We start from the raw sequence: 16783 nt of genomic DNA on the forward strand, positions 1-16783 counted from the left end.
ACATATATACACTATATACAGGGTGCTGTGGGGGACCGGAAGGAGGTAAGGTGGGGGGGTGGAGAGGGGGAGGAGGGGGAGAGGAAGGAGGGGGCTCAGTCTGGGAAGGCCCCTCCTGGAGGAGGTGAGCTCTCAGTAGGGCCTTGAACGGGAGGAAGAGAGCTAGCTTGGTGGATGTTGGAACTGGGAGGGCATTCCAGGCCAGGGGGATGATGTGGGCCGGGGGTCAATGGCGGGACATCGATAAACTCAATATCAATAAATACGATTGATTGATTGATTGACAGGCGAGAACGAGGCCCGACGAGGAGATCTAGCGGCAGAGTAGCGGAGGGTGCGGGCTGGGCTGAGAAGGAGAGAAGGGAGGTGAGGTAGGAGTGGGCGAGGTGATGGAGAGCCTTGAAGCCGAGGGTGAGGAGTTTTCTGCCTGAATGCGCAGGTTGATTGGTAGCCACTGGAGATTTTTGAGGAGGGGAGTAACATGCCCAGAGCGTTTCTAGACAAAGACAATCCGGGCAGCGGCGTGAAGTATGGATTGAAGTGGGGAGAGACAAGAGGATGGGAGATCGGAGAGGAGGCTGATACAGTAGTCCAGACGGGATAGGATGAGAGCTTGAATGAGCAGGGTAGCAGTTTGGATGGAGAGGAAAGTGAAAGATTTCTGAAGTGTCTTGTAATCTTGTTGAGTTTTTCATCTGAGGCATATTCTGACTTCAGCTTGCAAATTCCTCGCTGTGGCTTTGCATACGTTGCAGAGAAACAGGTTGAATTAGAACTGGGTCTGTTGGTCTGAAGTCACAATCTGGCTTCAACTCTGACAACGATGGGGGAAAGGATCAGACATAGCACCTCAAGTCTAATACTGCCAATAATTACATCATACAGCAACCTGAAGGCCTAGGTGAATTTTTGAGGACAGCCAGATTTAATCAATCAATCAATCAATCATATTTATTGAGTGCTTACTGTGTGATATATGAATCAATATGTGGTTCAGTGATGAATGTTATTATTGGGGCAGTGCAATTACTCATGACCCATTTAGAAGGTTTTATGCTGAAGCAATGCACTTGATATTTACCCTATTGAGAGCTCACCTCCTCCAAGAGGCCTTCCCAGACTGAGCCCCCTTTTTCCCCTCCTCCTCCCCATCCCCCCAACCCTACCTCTTTCCCCACCCCACAGCACTTGTATATATATATTTGTACAGATTTATTACTTTGTTCATTTTACTTGTACATATTTACTATTCTATTTATTTTGTTAATGATATGCATATAGCTTTAATTCTATTTGTTCTGTCGACTTTGACACCTGTCTACAGCTTTTGTTTTGTTGTCTGTCTCCCCCTTCTAGACTGTGAGCCCGTTGTTGGGTAGGGACCGTCTCTATATGTTGTCAACTTATACTTCCCAAGCGCTCAGTACAGTGCTCTGCACACAGTAAGCGCTCAATAAATACAATTGAATGAATGAATGAATTTACCCACCCTCAGTCTCACAGCACTTATGCACTCACCCGGAATTTATACATTTATATTAGTGTCTGTCTCCTCCTCTAGACTGTGAGCTCGTTGTGGGCAGGGAGTATGTCTACTGACTGTTGTATTGCATTCTCCCAAGTGCTCAGTATAGTGTGCTGTACACAGTAAGTGCTCATTAAGTTTGACTGATTGATTGTAGAGCACTGTACTAAGTGCTTGGGAGAGAACAGTATAGAGTTGGTAGAAATGTTCCCTGACCACAAGAAGTTTACAACCTTGAAGGAGATGTATTTAGCAATATCCAGATTATCAAATGGTTTTATAAAGGCTGTCTGTCATTTTTGGAACTGTTGAACTGCCCTTTTTCATTCATTCAATAGCATTTATTGAGCACCTATTGTGTACAGAGTTGAATTAAGCAGTTGGGAGTGTACAACTTAATGGACTCTAGGTGGGCTCAAGGGGTTTACAAACCCTTCAGTCCCTGAAGAAACCACATGGCTTATTTTGAATGAAAATTCCGATCCAGACAGAAGTCAAAACAAATAATGACTGATGCTCAGAACATGAATGATGTTATCATTTTCCTTTAAGGAACTTGAGCCTACATAGCAATGTTCAAATTAGTCTCTGAAGGCTTTCCAAAAAGCGGAATTGTGAAGGCCTCAAGACCAGGGTTTAGCTTAGATCTTGGCATTTGGAAAGGATTTCATGATGAAGGCAAGTTCTTGGGTATTGATTACCCACGTGCCTGTATGGATTTAGCCTTATGTATCCATAATGCTCCATTTTGAAGTATCTTCTGTGTGGGGTGAGGGGAAGAAAACCATATGAACCTCAAAAGATCACTGCTTTTTCCCAAGAAAAATAGATAAGATGAATAGAATGCAAAAAAGAAAGTCTTTGCTTTTCTAAAATCAGTCTCCTACTTCAGTAAGATTAAAAAGTACACAACAAAGCAGCATGGCATAGTGGATAGAGCACGGGTTTGGGAGTCAGAAGGTCGTGGATTCTAATCCCGGCTCCGCCACTTGCCTGCTGTGTGACCTTGGGCAAGTCACTTCACTTCTCTGTGCCTCAGTTACCTCATCTGTAAAATGGAGGTTAAGATTGTGAGCCCTGCATAGAACAGGGACTGTGTCCAAATCAATTTGCTTGTGTCCACCCCAGTGCTCAGTACAGTGCCTGGCACATAGTAAGCACTTAACAAATACTATAATTATTATATAATTATATTAATATTATAATATTAATAATATTATAATTATTAGTTCAGAGACCAGGACCCCAACTGTATTTACCCTTACTATTCTCCCTAGATCCATGATTCTCACTCTTGTCATTGTATAGAGGAATCTCCCATCATAAAGGACATATAAACTTGAGGTCAGTTCAAAGACTTTGGGGCCAGAAACCTGCACAAAGCAATTGGTCACAGGGCTAGTGGTTTGCACAGTGTCACACACACTCTCGTGTCCCAGCCAGTCATGTTCCCACTCAGGCAGTGAGCAGGTGGGTAAAGGAGTATTTTAAATGCAATACTCATTTATGGCCAGAGAGATACCTGTAGTACCAGAGACCAGCAATCAATCAATCAATGGTATTTACTGAGCACTTATTATTTGCAGACAATACAAGAGAAATCAGCAGACACACTCCCTACCCATAATGAGTTTATGGCAGGTGTGTTTGCCAGGGTGGCCACGTCAATGGTCACCTTAGCTCTCCTCACCCAAGTTAGCTGGCTATTTTCAGAATTCCAACTGAGTTTATCAATTGCGAGAAGCAGTGTTCCCTAGTGGAAAGAGCACAGGGTGTGGGAATCAGAGGATTTGAGTTCTAATCCTGGCTCTGCTGCTTGCCCACTCACTGACTGTGGGCAAATTACTTAACTTTTTTTAAAATGGTATTTGTTAAGGGCTTATTTTGTACCAGGCACTGTACTAAGTGCTGGAGTAGATACAAGCTAATCAGGTTGGTGTCCTACATAGTGCTCACAGTCTTAATCCACATTTCACCCACAGATGAAGTAACTGAGCACAGAGTAGTTAAGGGACTTCCCCAAGGTCACACAGCAGACAAGTGGCAAAGCTTGGATTAGAACCCAAGTCTTCTAACTCCCAGGCTTGTGCTTTATTCATTAGGTCACAAAGCTTAACTTCTCCATGCATTAGCACTTGTTTCTTCATCTGGAAAATGGGGATTAAATCCGTGTTCTTCCTCTCCTTAAATTGTGAGCCCTGCCAATGCAGGACAGGGACTGTGCCCAAATTGATTATCCTGTATCTACCCCAGTGCTTAGTGCAGCGTGTTCCACACAGTACGCACTGAACAAATATCATAATAATTATTAATTATTAAGATACCCTAGATGCTTCCTCAGTCAGAATCTTCCATACTGAGAGCAGACACCTATCTGGAATTCTGGCTGTTTGACACAGCATCAGTGACGTGCAGATTAGGCTTTGAGAGAGATACCATTTTCTGGTTTTCAAGACAGCCCAGTTAAGACAAGGCCTGAAAGGAGAAGGGTACTTAGTTTTTCTCCTGAAATCTTCCAAAGCATAAAATCTAGCCAGGTTTTAGTCGTAATATGATGAGCTCTGCTGTAAGTCCAATGGGAAGATAGTGGTCCATGAGTTATAACCTATCACTGGTTATTGTGATAGTGGGGTTCACAGTGTCCTCCACAACTTGAACTCCCTTGGTTCCTAAAAATCGCGTTTCTGCTAGGGCCTAGAATGCAAAACCGATTAGGTGGGCATGGGTACAACGCTAGCCTTTTAGTGGGTAGGACCTATCTTATGACTGCGTTAGATCCACAGCAGAGTTTGATGCTGCTCCTTGTCACTTTCACATAGAGTAGCCAGTTGCCACCCGTGTGTGCACAGGGGATTCTTTGATCAGCAGTCTTCAGTTCTGATAGCCCAGCACCTTACTTGCAGAGCCGAAACAACAAATCAATCAATCAATGGTATTTTTTAAGTGCTTACTGTGTGCAGAGTACTGTACTAAGCATTTGGGAAAGTACAGTTTAACAGAGTGATTAGACATGATCCCTATGCACAAGAAGCTTGTAGTCTACAGGGACTAAAACTCAGGACCACTATCTTCCCATTGGACTTACAGCAGAGCTCATCGTATTATGACTAAAACCTGGCTAAATTTTATGCTTTGGAAGATTTCAGGAGAAAAACTAAGTACCCTTCTCCTTTCAGGCCTTGTCTTAACTGGGCTGTCTTGAAAACCAGAAAACGGTATTTAAGAACTCTTGGGAACCAATGTATTCGACTTGTTCTGAGTCGAGAAGGTCTCCTGCCTTCTCTCAGAATCCACCCCATCCACCTGAGAATCTGACTCCATTCCTTTGCACCTTAAAGAACTTGCTCCATCCTTTCTCCCTCCCTTACTTACCACCATCTTCAACTGTTTGCACTCCAGTGGCTTCTTCTCCACTGCTTTTAAACACACTCATGTCTCCCCATCCTGAAAAAACCCTCCCTTGACCCCACAGCTCCCTCCAGTTATCACCCCATAACTCTCATACCATTCGTCTCCAAGCTTCTTGAGTTGTCTACACCCGCTGTCTTAAAAAATAGCCTTCTCAAAGGTCACAAATCACCTCCTTCTTTCCAAATCCAATGGCCTCTACTCCATTCTAATCGTGCTCAACTTCGCAGCTGCCTTCAACATTGTCGACCATTCCCTTCTCCTGGAAACATTATCCAACCTCAGCTTCACTGACGCTGTCCTCTCCTAGTTCTTCTCCTATCTCTCTGGCCGCTCACTCTCAGGCTCTTTCTTAGCCGTCTTCTTTGCCTCCCACCTTCTAACTATGGGAGTCCCTTGAGGTTCAGTTTTGGGTCCCCTTCTATTCGCTATCTACACCCGCTCCCTGGGAGAACTCATTCGATCCTAGGAATTAACTATCACGTCTATGTGGATGATTCCCAAATCTAAATCTCCAGCCCTGAATTGTCTCCCTCTCTGACGACTTGTATTTCTGCCTGCCTTCAAGACAACTCTACTTGCATGCCCTGCTGTCTCATCACATTTGACACATCCAAACCAGAACTCTTTATCTTCCTACCCAAATCCAGTCCATCCCTTTTCTCATCACTGTAGACAGCACCACCATTCTTCCCACCTCACAGTCCTGTAACCGTATTATGCTTCACTCATCTCCTTCATGCAACCCACATATTCAACCTTTCACTAAACTCTGCCAGTTCAACCTTCATGACAATGCTAAAATCCACCTTTGCCAGTTCAACCTTCATGACATCACCAAAATCCACTCTTTCCTCTCCATCCAAACTATCACCTTAATCCAAGCCCTTATTCTGGGCCTGCCTTGATTACTCTCCCTGCCTCCTGTCTCTCCCCTTTCCAGTCTATATTTCACTCTGCTGCCTAAATCACTTTTCTATAAAAGCCATCATTCCATGTTTCCCCACTCCTCAAGAACCTCCAGTGGTTGTCCATCCACCTCTGCAACAAACAGAAACTTCTTGCTATCAGCGTTAAAGCACTCGATCACCTTACCCTCTCCTACTGAGGCTGCTCCACTACTACAAACCAGTCCGCCCACTTTGCTTCTCTAATCCCAATTTACCGACTGTACCTCAATCACATCTATCTCGCTGCTGACCTCTCCCCCATATCTGCATCTGGCCTGGAGCTCCTCCTCTTCATATTCAACAGATATGAAGACTCTCCCACCCTTCAAAGCTTTATTGAAGGCACATTCCTCTACTCCCATTCCCTTTTGCGTTCCCCAGATTTGCTCACTTTATTCACCCCACCTCTCAGCCCCACAACACTTATGTACATGTCTGTAATTAATCCATTTGTATTAACCTCTGTCTCCCCTTCAAGACTGTAAGCTCACTGTGGGCAGGGAACGTGTCTACCAACTCTATTATATAGTTACATTGTATGCTCCCAAAAGCTCCATACAGTGTCTGCACATAGTAAGCACCCAATAAATATAACTGATTGATTTATTTCTGAACTGTTCACAATCCTTTTTAGGTGCAATGGCTATTTTATTAAGCCCATAAAACAAATCAATCTGTGAAAAATGTAAAAAGTCATTAGCATGTGATCATTACATTCTACACTCAAGACTATTTTAAAATATTGGATGTTCCGATTTTTGCAACTTTACTATGGATTACTTGGTGCAAAGTCTCTTTTTAAAAAAATTTTAGTGTTTATGAGGCAATGAAAAATCAGAAGCTGGTACTGAGAAGCAGTAAAATTAGGGTCAGTTTTTCTACCACCATATAATAAGCAACATTCATAGTCCAAGATATGCCAATAATAAAACAGCAAAAATAATGAAATGACAAATAATTTAATCTCAGTACTGTTGTATTTTTGTGTGAGTGTGTGTGAGTATGTGGTGACCACGGATAAAATTTCAGTTTTGTGCTTTTATCCATAGAAAGGTTTCTTGCACCTACATCATTAATTTCCCTCCACAACACAGACACTCTCAATGCTTCCCTGCAAATGAGTTAATGGGCTTTTCCCTGGTCTTCCTGTGAATATATATATTTTTTCTTTTAGGTTGCTGATTTTCAATTTGACCTCTATTTCTGCAATTTTCGATGAGCTCAATGACAAGCACAACACTGGGATTCAATAAAGGAAACGTTATTTTCTGCTGTCACATCCAACGTTCTAGACATACACAAAAGATTTTTCATATATGGACTGAGAAAGAAAAAAAACCTCCGCACACACATTTTTACCAAAATGTTGTATGAAGGAGTCATCCAGCTAAGGAAGAATCAATGCTGAATTATGACCTTCTTGCTCCTGAAGAAGATTAGTTTTCAGGGATAATCTTTTCATTACTTAAAGCCCACCAACGAAAATCTGCCCATGGAAAACTAGAGATATTTTGAATACTAAAATCCTTTATTCAACAACACGGATATTTCACAAAAACAACTTTACTGGGCAAATTGACTGTGTTTTTTTTTCTTTTTTTTTTACAGTTTGGTACATGCCCCATAAGTGATATTTTAAATAAATACACTGTTTTCCAAAACTGTTTTTTCATAATTGCACAAGCATACATACACCTTACACAAATATCTATTAGAAAATGTAATAGATAACTGCACATTTCAGAAATAGGAGAAGATTGTGAAAGGAGTACATTTTTGTGGCCCATGTTTCTGAAAAATCTCCAACTTCCCTACAGTTGTGAAAATGGAATCCTTCCTAACTTAGTAGCTGTCTTTTATTAACTAGGAATAAGTAGATCTCAGTGTGAGACTGCCAAACCTAATGAAAACAAAATCTGAAACATTTAGCGGTTACATGAGAACCAACTGCTTGATATCACTATGCATCTAACTATGATCAAAGACCGACTACGGCTTTGCTGACTGTATACGACCCTGAATGGTGTGTTCATTTAACTGCCTTCTTTTTTTCCTCTTTTTGATTACAGATAGAGCTAGTATAAAGATTTTATACGCTTTAGCATTGACTGTGTGACTTACATGGTAGGGATTCATAACGGAAGGGAGTGTTTTTTTCTCTTAGAGACGGTCTTGCAGCCTAATGGGAAGAGCACGGGATTTGGGGTCCTGGGTTCTAGTCCCAGCTTCATCACTGTCCTGCTATGCAACCTTGGGCAAGTCACTGAATTTCTCGGTGCCTCAGTTTTCTCATTTGTGAAATGGGGATAAATTACCTGTTCTTCCTCCCTCTTGGTCTATGAGCCCCATGTGTGACAGGGTGACTGATAAGACTGTGGTCTGATTTGATGATCTTATATCTATCTTCCCCGATGCTTAGAGCAGTGCTTGGCACAGAGTAAGCACTTAGCAAATACCATCATTAGAACATTATGAATTCATATTCTGCCCTTTCCTCTTCCCAAATGCAGGGGGAGGAGTGTGTAAGAGCAGAGGAGTCAACCTTCTGTATCCTTTCAAGTAGGGGAAGTGCTTTCCTCCTCCCATGTAAGAGCAGGAGAGTCAACCTTCCTTATCCGCTCAACGAGGGGAAGTGTCAACCTCCTCCCATGTGGGACCAACACCGATAGATGGTATTGCTCTGCCCGAGGGATGCTGGAGGCTGTGGACTAGAGCAAGAGGAAGTGAGGTCTGGAAGTGGTTCAGCGGGAGGCACAGTTACCACAGGATAGATGTAATGGTTTTGGCATCCATCAGTGGCGAATATCCAGGCTGGGTCCTGGGAAAGAGAAAACAGTGTGCTCACTACTCATTGTGATTTTCCCCTTGAGCCAGATCAAGAAAATCTGCAAGGCACGCTGGGAGTCTAACCTCCCCTCTCATCCGGGAAGATGGCACTGAGTTAGGTGGATGTGGGTGTGTTTGGAAACAAGTCTCCTGCCAGCATTGCTCCTTAATCAGGTGTCACCGGACGTTTAAAAGTTGTTCTGTGTGGGGGTTTTATTTGCAATTCATTTTAGGGAGTTTTTATTGTTCCCACCTAGAAGACATCAAACTCTACGCCTGCATTTGCTTTTGTACTTTGTAAATGAAAACTAACCAGGGGCTGTGAGAAAATCAATACTTTAGTCATTAAAACTCAGCATTTTAATGATTTGCTTTTTCAAACATTTATATGTGATGTACAGGAGAGAAATGGAGGGAGGTCAGAAAAGGGGTATCTTTTCTTCAAACATCACTAACCAGAATGCTCTATACACGTACATTACATAAATATTGTTTACCAAACATAAAAATCTTATGACATAAAGGAACAATATCCAGAATCAAATAATGCAGGAATCAAATAAAGTTTACCTATGTTCATTTTAATAATCAACAGGCTTCTTTTTCTCTAATAGTTTTGAATTGACATGTAAAACATCACATTTACAATATACAAATTCCATCAGTTCCTTAAAACAAACAAACAAAAAAACCCCACATCAAGACATGCAACATTAGGGTATTTTAGACAGTGAGTACATTGCTAGGAATATCTTTGAAAGGCATTGTACACCTAATGTAGCCTGAACTGAATTTTGTTTTACTTCTGTAAGAGCTATCACAATTTTCCAAAATGCCCGGCAAGCTTACCAGCCAGCTGTGCAAAAACGCTTCACTCAGTTTTAATTGATGAGCATTTTTGGTAACAACGAACTTCCACGGCTCCCATTGGTCCCACACTGTAAAACAGAGGTTCTAACCAGAGTAATCTAAAATGAACCAAATCAATTAATGCTAAGCTCTGTTTCGTTTCTGTGTATTGTTTCACTGTCTCTTCTAAAAACGGAGTGGTCCGGTGCACGGTACGGTAATTCGAAAGGGGCCATCTCCTCACTGAAGCATAGGCGTGTATCATGGCCTGTGAGAGGTGAACACTGTGAATGGTTTCTACATTGGCATCTTAAAGCTTCAATGCCCCATCATACCATTGGCTCCCCTACCCCTCACCGAGGCCTGATTCTTCTCCCTTGGACCTCCCAATCATTTTCATTCCAATCCAAACTGACAGTTAAACACTAACAAAAACCATCCCCCGGCATGTATGCCTCCTGTGCCTCTCTCCTGCTCCCCGGATCAACTCTGCTGACTCCAAATTCTTCTAATTCTCTCCTTAGGAGTGGACGCTCTCCCAGTTTCGAAACATGTTTCCAGGTGGTGAAGGCAGCTCTATGGATTGAAAAAAAGCAAATGACAGGCAGAGGGGTTCCAATGACCTGGCCGCTTCAGTGATGACCCAATCCTAGGGGTGATCGTCCCCCTACACAGAGAAGCCGGGAACGTGCATTGAGCTTGTTTTCTTTACCCAGGTGCCTAGCTCGATGACCTGGCTGTCTCCTTCGTGACTGGTAGATTGAGGCCCGACCGTAGTGGGGCGACCTGGTAAGTTTCGAGGGAGTGTCAGTCACTTCAGCCGCTTACAAAATGTCTCTGCCAGTTGAGCTGGAGCAGGCTCTGCTTGGGGCCCACGGCTGTTCCCTGGAGTGAGAGGGTGAGGGGTTGTTGGGACCAGAAAGACATGAGGGTGGGGCATTTCACTGAGGCTGAATGGACTGACAAAGACGTGAGGGAGATAATGGACACACTTAATCGAGATGCACCCGGGCTAGCGGACCCTAAAAGACGGAACCGTCCCAAACCTCACCACTGAGGTGAAGTGAAGACAATCGGAACTGTTTGATAAAATTTTCTTTTTTCCTGCTTGAAAAGGTCTATAGCACTGCCCCAGATGGGAAGGCCAATATCATCAGCTGTGGAGTTCTTTCCTAAGATATGGTACTCCACTCTCCTAAAAAAACATATTGTACCAGACTGATTCTGCATGTCCCACTGCAAGAACTCCACCTTAACAGTGCAGTCAAAGGCAAGTACTTTGGAGGCATAACCTTCAATAACAGCTCTTTTGTAAGCAATGCAAGTGCATAACTGCTACTCTAGTATAGTGCTCAAAAAGACTAATTGAAACTTTTATAATGTCTTTCCCTCTTACAGCACTACCACCCAAGGTAATTGCTAGATGCGTCATAATCTTTTAATCTTGTAAAACCTGGCATCAAGTCTCTACGGAAGGATGTGGGGCACACAGTGCTGCTGTTGCCACTGAACACCTGGAAAAAAAATATTTAAAGCTAGAATTTATTGCTCCTGATTAAACTGGCAGAACTGCACTGTTGTGTATAAACTGTTAATCTCCCTAGATGCTCAGACCTGATTGTCTCCTTGTGTCTAAACACACAAAATACAAGCTGCTATCTGTACAGTTTACAGTACTGAAACACATATATTTGAAAATGAAGTATAGATATGTTACTTTGCGAAGATACATGATTTTACAGCAGGAGTTTACCCAAACTTAATTTTTTTACAGCCACTTTAAAAATAGACAACAACTTCACTAGGATAGCTAAATTACATCCAAGAAAGAGTGAGTGTACTGAAGGTAAATAGACTGGCCACTTCCCCAGGCTCCCAGATTTTATGTTTCGTTTTTGAGGAAACTCCTATACACAAAATGAAAATAGTATCTGAGTATTTTCTTCAGTAGATGACTAAGCAGTTTCTTAAAACAAGACTTTAATTTGCCATTCACTTCCGACTGCCTTGGAAATAAGATACTCTACTGCTTAAAAGAACCATCGGAAGGCTTCAGCGCTGGGAACAGGTGTTCTCTACAAAAAAAAAAGCAAGAAAACAAGTTAAGCTTTCTTTCTATGGCAATGAGACATTAGATTTCTTTCCCTTTAGACTTCAGCCATATTTTGAGTTAATGAGCTTCAGCATGGTGACTCACGTATTTCAACATGCAATGGAAAGCGAAAAGGCCATTTTATGACAAAAATTCAAATGGCGGCATTCTCTAGCCTTATCAGATGAGATAAGCCTGGATAGGTGAATGGGAGTTTAAAAACAATCACATATGCACTGGAAAATGGACATTAAAAAATGTTTGGACAGGGATGTGAAAGCGAAGTAGGTTCAGCTGTCTTCCCTCGGGAATTCTGAAAGTCCAAATGGAAGGGCAAGGAGAAGCAGAGCGGCGCAGGACTTGCCCATCTCTTGAGGTGTTTTAAGGTTATTACGGGCAAGGATTGTCTTACTATGGGAACAATAAAGAAATCCCACTAGGGTGAGATATATTGGAGTTGCTCCAGCCTTCTATCTCAGCCTGTTGTAATGGTCGCTTCTTTGAACCTGAGACATTGTGACATCAGCGAGCATGCCATACCCACGTCTATTGTAGTCCAGGCAGGAAATCACCCTCTCTTGGCTTAAAGGGTTAACACTTGAAAAATCATAGAAATTAAGTTAAAGAAGGCAGAACCGAGATACCAAAAAATCGAAGCGTGGTTCAATAAAATGCATTCATATGACTGTTGATAATAAAACTTTTTTCCCTTATCATTCCAAGCCTTATTTCCCCTGATCAGATGCAAAATATACCCAATTCACTGAGGTAATGATGTTTCCAGAATCCAGTGTTGTTAGTTCTTCCTCCCGGGGGAGCCCTTTTTTTAAAGGGATATGATATCCACCAATATCATTATATGATTTATTATTAGCACTTTTGTTGGGCAATTACTGGATCTGTTATAGGCAGTGCAAAACAGGAACTAATCGTACTAGTAAACAGAAGCATCCTATGGTGTGTGTGTGTGCATATGTGTGTATACGCATACAAAAACACACACACACCTCACTGGAAAGCAGCACACCCTAAAACTATTCAACAATGTGGAACACAGTGTTACCTTCCTATCCAAGCCCTTTTCAGGAAGGCTGATAAATATTTTCTGGAGGATCCCTCTTTGTCTGGAGGAAGGGGTAGGGGAGAGAGAGGGGACCAGAATAAGGGGATGGAGCTGCTCTAAGACTGCAGTAAGTGGGGAGTTTAAGTGAACAATGCTATGGGAGCAGTCTGGGTAGTTGGGGGTTGGGTATGTGTTACTAAACTGCACTGGGGGAAAGATTAGTTCCTCCCACTCCAGAAGGCACAAAGTCACACATTGCTGTTACACCATGAGCCTGTCCCAGACCCTACTGTCAGCTCCAGGATTAACTAAACAGCCCCCAAAAAGGTATCTTAATTCAAGAATAAGATGCCTAAACATTCCAGTCCCTTTATGTGTTCTTGAAAAGCCAGTTTTAAAAAGTCCTCATTGGAGGAAAAAGGACAGTCACATTGTCTCTGCTGTGAAACTGATTTTTTTCTGCCAAAATACGGTGCTCACTCAGGACTTAACATGATTTTCAATGTCAGATTTCCCCATTGAATATGGGTAAGGAACCTCAAAGTAGATCTAACTAATGGCATCCAAGCCCTGGGTAGTGCCAGAGAATGAAATGATCATGATCAATGGTATTTACTGAGGGCTTACTGTGCGTAGAGCACTGAACTAACCACGTGGAAAAATGCACTACAACAGAGTTGGCAGACACATTGCCAACCCATAACGGTCAGTGTCACTTTTTTTCTGCATCATTCCACCTCTTCATGAATGTCATAGTCTGACATTAATAATATTAATAATAATAATGATGGTATTTGTTAAGTGCTTACTATGTGCAAAGCACTGTTCTAAGTGCTGGGGGGGATACAAGGTGATTAGGTTGCCCCACGTGGGGCTCACAGTCTTAATCCCCATTTTACAGATGAGGGAACTGAGGCACAGAGAAGCTAAAATGACTTGTCCAAAGTTATACAGCTGACAAGTGTCGGAGGCAGCATTTGAACCCATGACCTCAGACTCCAAAGCCCGTACTCTTTCCAGTGAGCCACACTGCTTCTCTAAGCTTTACAATTAGCTTACAATTATTAAAGTTTTGCTTATGGTATAAACACAATTTGAATTATAGCATTTTTCTCTGCCTTCTAACTTGCCAAAAAGATACTCACTGCATTCCCCTCCAGCAATCGTCATCCTCTGGGTGGGTGGAAGGGCATATTTATCTGTACATGGTTTGGGGATTTACAGGTATCAGTACTACACAAAAGTAACCTTCCTTCCAGACAGACTGAGAACTAATTGTGTAGTAAGCCACCCAAACAGGACAGAACAATTTGCAAGATGACAGCTATTGACATATGAGATGTAGAGATTTATAATTTATAAAAGAGGCTAAAACCATATTTCAGACCTAGACCAATTTGTCTCGAGAATTATTACACTTATATTTTCTTTGTTAAAAATACAATAAAACTTTGACTATGATACTTCTGGAAAACAGGATTGATTTGAGTAGGCCTTTATTTACTTCCTTGCAGCATGAAGCTGAGTTACTTTGTTACAAGTTGTCATACTTGCTGGAAGTGAAGGTGTTGTCTGATTAAAAGGTCAATCAGACCTTTAAACATATAGAATAATATTTTTGAAGGGCAAAGCTCCTGTTGTGTTTCTGTGCTCCCAAGGGCTAAAACCAAGAACTGTTTGCCCCAACACTTTAGGCACAGGTAACCTACAAAATTACTGCACTAGAGAGAAGCCATTATTTTGGCATCTAATTATTCAATTCAAGTGCTAATGGTTTATTATCAGCCTTGCAAATAGTCTTAGAGAATCATTATTCCATCTCACACCCCGTTTCAAAAAAAAAGCTCTATTTGCTCCCCACATTTTGCATTATCCTTGCTCACCTTTACCGATAACAATCCATTAGCTTCCTAGCCAGTCTGCTTTCAAACCATTAAATTAAGGGAACCCATGAAAACCAAACCACTGGGAAATTTCCAGGAAAAGCAATTCACTTCTCAGTACTCAAAAACCTTAAATGGTTACTCATGCCTCTCCACATCAAGCAAAAATCGCCTGACCGCTGATGACCCAACCTTCAATCAGCTCTCTTTTTCTAACTACGACCCATCTCACACTGTTCATTCCTCTCAAGCTAACCTACTCATGGTGCCTTGTTGTCATCTCACCTGCCTCGGAGACCTTGTTCAGACCCTTCTCCCAACTGGAACCACCTCTCTCTTCAGATCTTCCAGACCACAGCTCTCCCCATCTTCAAAGCCCACCTGAAATCACATCTCCTCCCACGAGACCCTCCTAATTCGTTTTTCTTCTTCCTAGTCACAATCTCCCAACCATATCAGCACTCCTGGGCTAACCATGCATTTACACTCTCGCACAAAGTGAGAGCATTTCTGTACATATTAGCGTGACTCAGTGGAAAGAGCACGGGCTTGGGAGCCGGACATCATGGGTTCTACTTCCGCCTCTGCCATTTGTCAGATGTGTGACTTTGGGCAAGTCACTTAACTTCTCTGAGCCTCAGTTACCTCATGTGGAAAAGGGGGATGAAGACTTTGAGCCCTTTGTGGGACAACCTGATCACCTTGTATCCCCCCAATGCTTAGAACAGTGCTTCGCACATAGTAAGTGCTTAACAAATGCCATCTTTATTATTATTATTATTATATAAGCACTTACTCATCTTTGGATCCATTTTACTTTCTTCATCTACCTGAAAATTATTTTGTCAACTTGTACTTTCCAAGCGCTTAGTACAGTGCTCTGCACACAGTAAGTGCTCAATAAATACGATTGACTGATTGATTGATTGTGTTTATCTCCCCGGCTAGACTGCAAGTTCTTTATAACTCTAGTGTACTCTCCAGGCGCTCAGTAGAGTGCTCTCCACCTTGAAGATGTCCAATAAGTACTACTGATTGATTGGCAACTTAATGAAATGTCTCATTAGACTTTTAGCCAGCATCTCATTTAGCCCCACTATGATTTCTTTTTGGCCTGAGCCAAATGGACCCGAATTTATTTTCAGGGATGATATAGTGAATTGAATTAAATTCTTCAAGTAAGGTTAGGCCCAGTTTGTGGGAGTAAGTGCTCTATTTTCACCATCATAACAGACAAGGTTCGCGTCATCCAAGGACGGTTCTTTCCAGTCATTCATGGGCTCAGCACACCAACACTGCAGCATTAAGCGCACTGCCCAGCTACATTCTGTTGGTCTAAATTCAGGAGTCCCAGCTGGGGAATCAAACTCTTGATGAGATTACAGCAAGTTTGTGGATGTTGGTTATGCTTGCGGGGAATCATTATCCTGAGTGACAGGAAAGCCAGGATCTCTGGAAGTGGAGGGAGAGGGGAGGAGAGGAATGAGATTGAAGCTGATGGGCATCGTTTAACGCAGCTTCACCACTATGTAGGTGCAGATACCGACAAACAGCAGCCTTATTCCCACAAGGGAGGTTGCAAAACCTGCCTTCTGGAAAATGACACATCTGATGTGAAATGACCTCTGAGCCTTAATCTGCTTCTCGGTGGAAAAAGGACATCTTAAGACCAAAGACATATTACTCTCATTTGTACATTGAAAGAATTAGATGTAGGTAGGTTGGCATGCCTCTTTTTGAAAACAAGCAAAGGTTGCCTAAGTTTATCCAATAAATGGGCAAGAGTTTAAGAATTAAAGTTTTAGACCATCAGTGGAATTTATTGAGGGCTTACTCCATACACAGAACTGTACTTGGCACTTGGGAGAGTACAACAGGAATGATTCCTGCCCTCAAGGAGTTTACAATTTGGTGGGGAAGACAGATTACAAAATCAATTTTTCATAGGGGGAAGCAACAGTCTCAACTTCCCCTTTTTTTTTTTAGGCCAAACAGCATGTAGGTTGCAATTTGTGTTGGTATCTTATTTTCAAAATACTGATGGGCTGCATATCATCATCACCATTGGTATTTATCAAGCACTTCCTTTGTGCGGAGCACTGAACTAAGTGCTTCAGAGACTATGATACAACGTAGTCGGTAGGCTTGTTCCCTGTCCACAACGAGCTTATAGTCTAGAGGGGGAGA

The 16783-nt window shown here is 42.3% G+C and overlaps 1 protein-coding gene across 1 annotated transcript in view; it reads right to left on the bottom strand.

Moving 5' to 3' along the window:
* Nucleotides 1-7418: 7418 nt before the first annotated feature.
* The window catches only part of CXXC4 (CXXC finger protein 4), a 33271-nt gene continuing 23906 nt past the window's right edge, over nt 7419-16783 (bottom strand). The window contains exon 2 of the mRNA XM_038754947.1: nt 7419-11633. Within this exon, the coding sequence (XP_038610875.1) occupies nt 11589-11633 (45 nt within the window). The 3' untranslated portion in view covers nt 7419-11588. The remainder of the gene's footprint in view (nt 11634-16783) is intronic.

Source organism: Tachyglossus aculeatus, chromosome 12 (genome assembly GCF_015852505.1).
Source record: "Tachyglossus aculeatus isolate mTacAcu1 chromosome 12, mTacAcu1.pri, whole genome shotgun sequence".
NCBI lineage: Eukaryota > Metazoa > Chordata > Mammalia > Monotremata > Tachyglossidae > Tachyglossus > Tachyglossus aculeatus.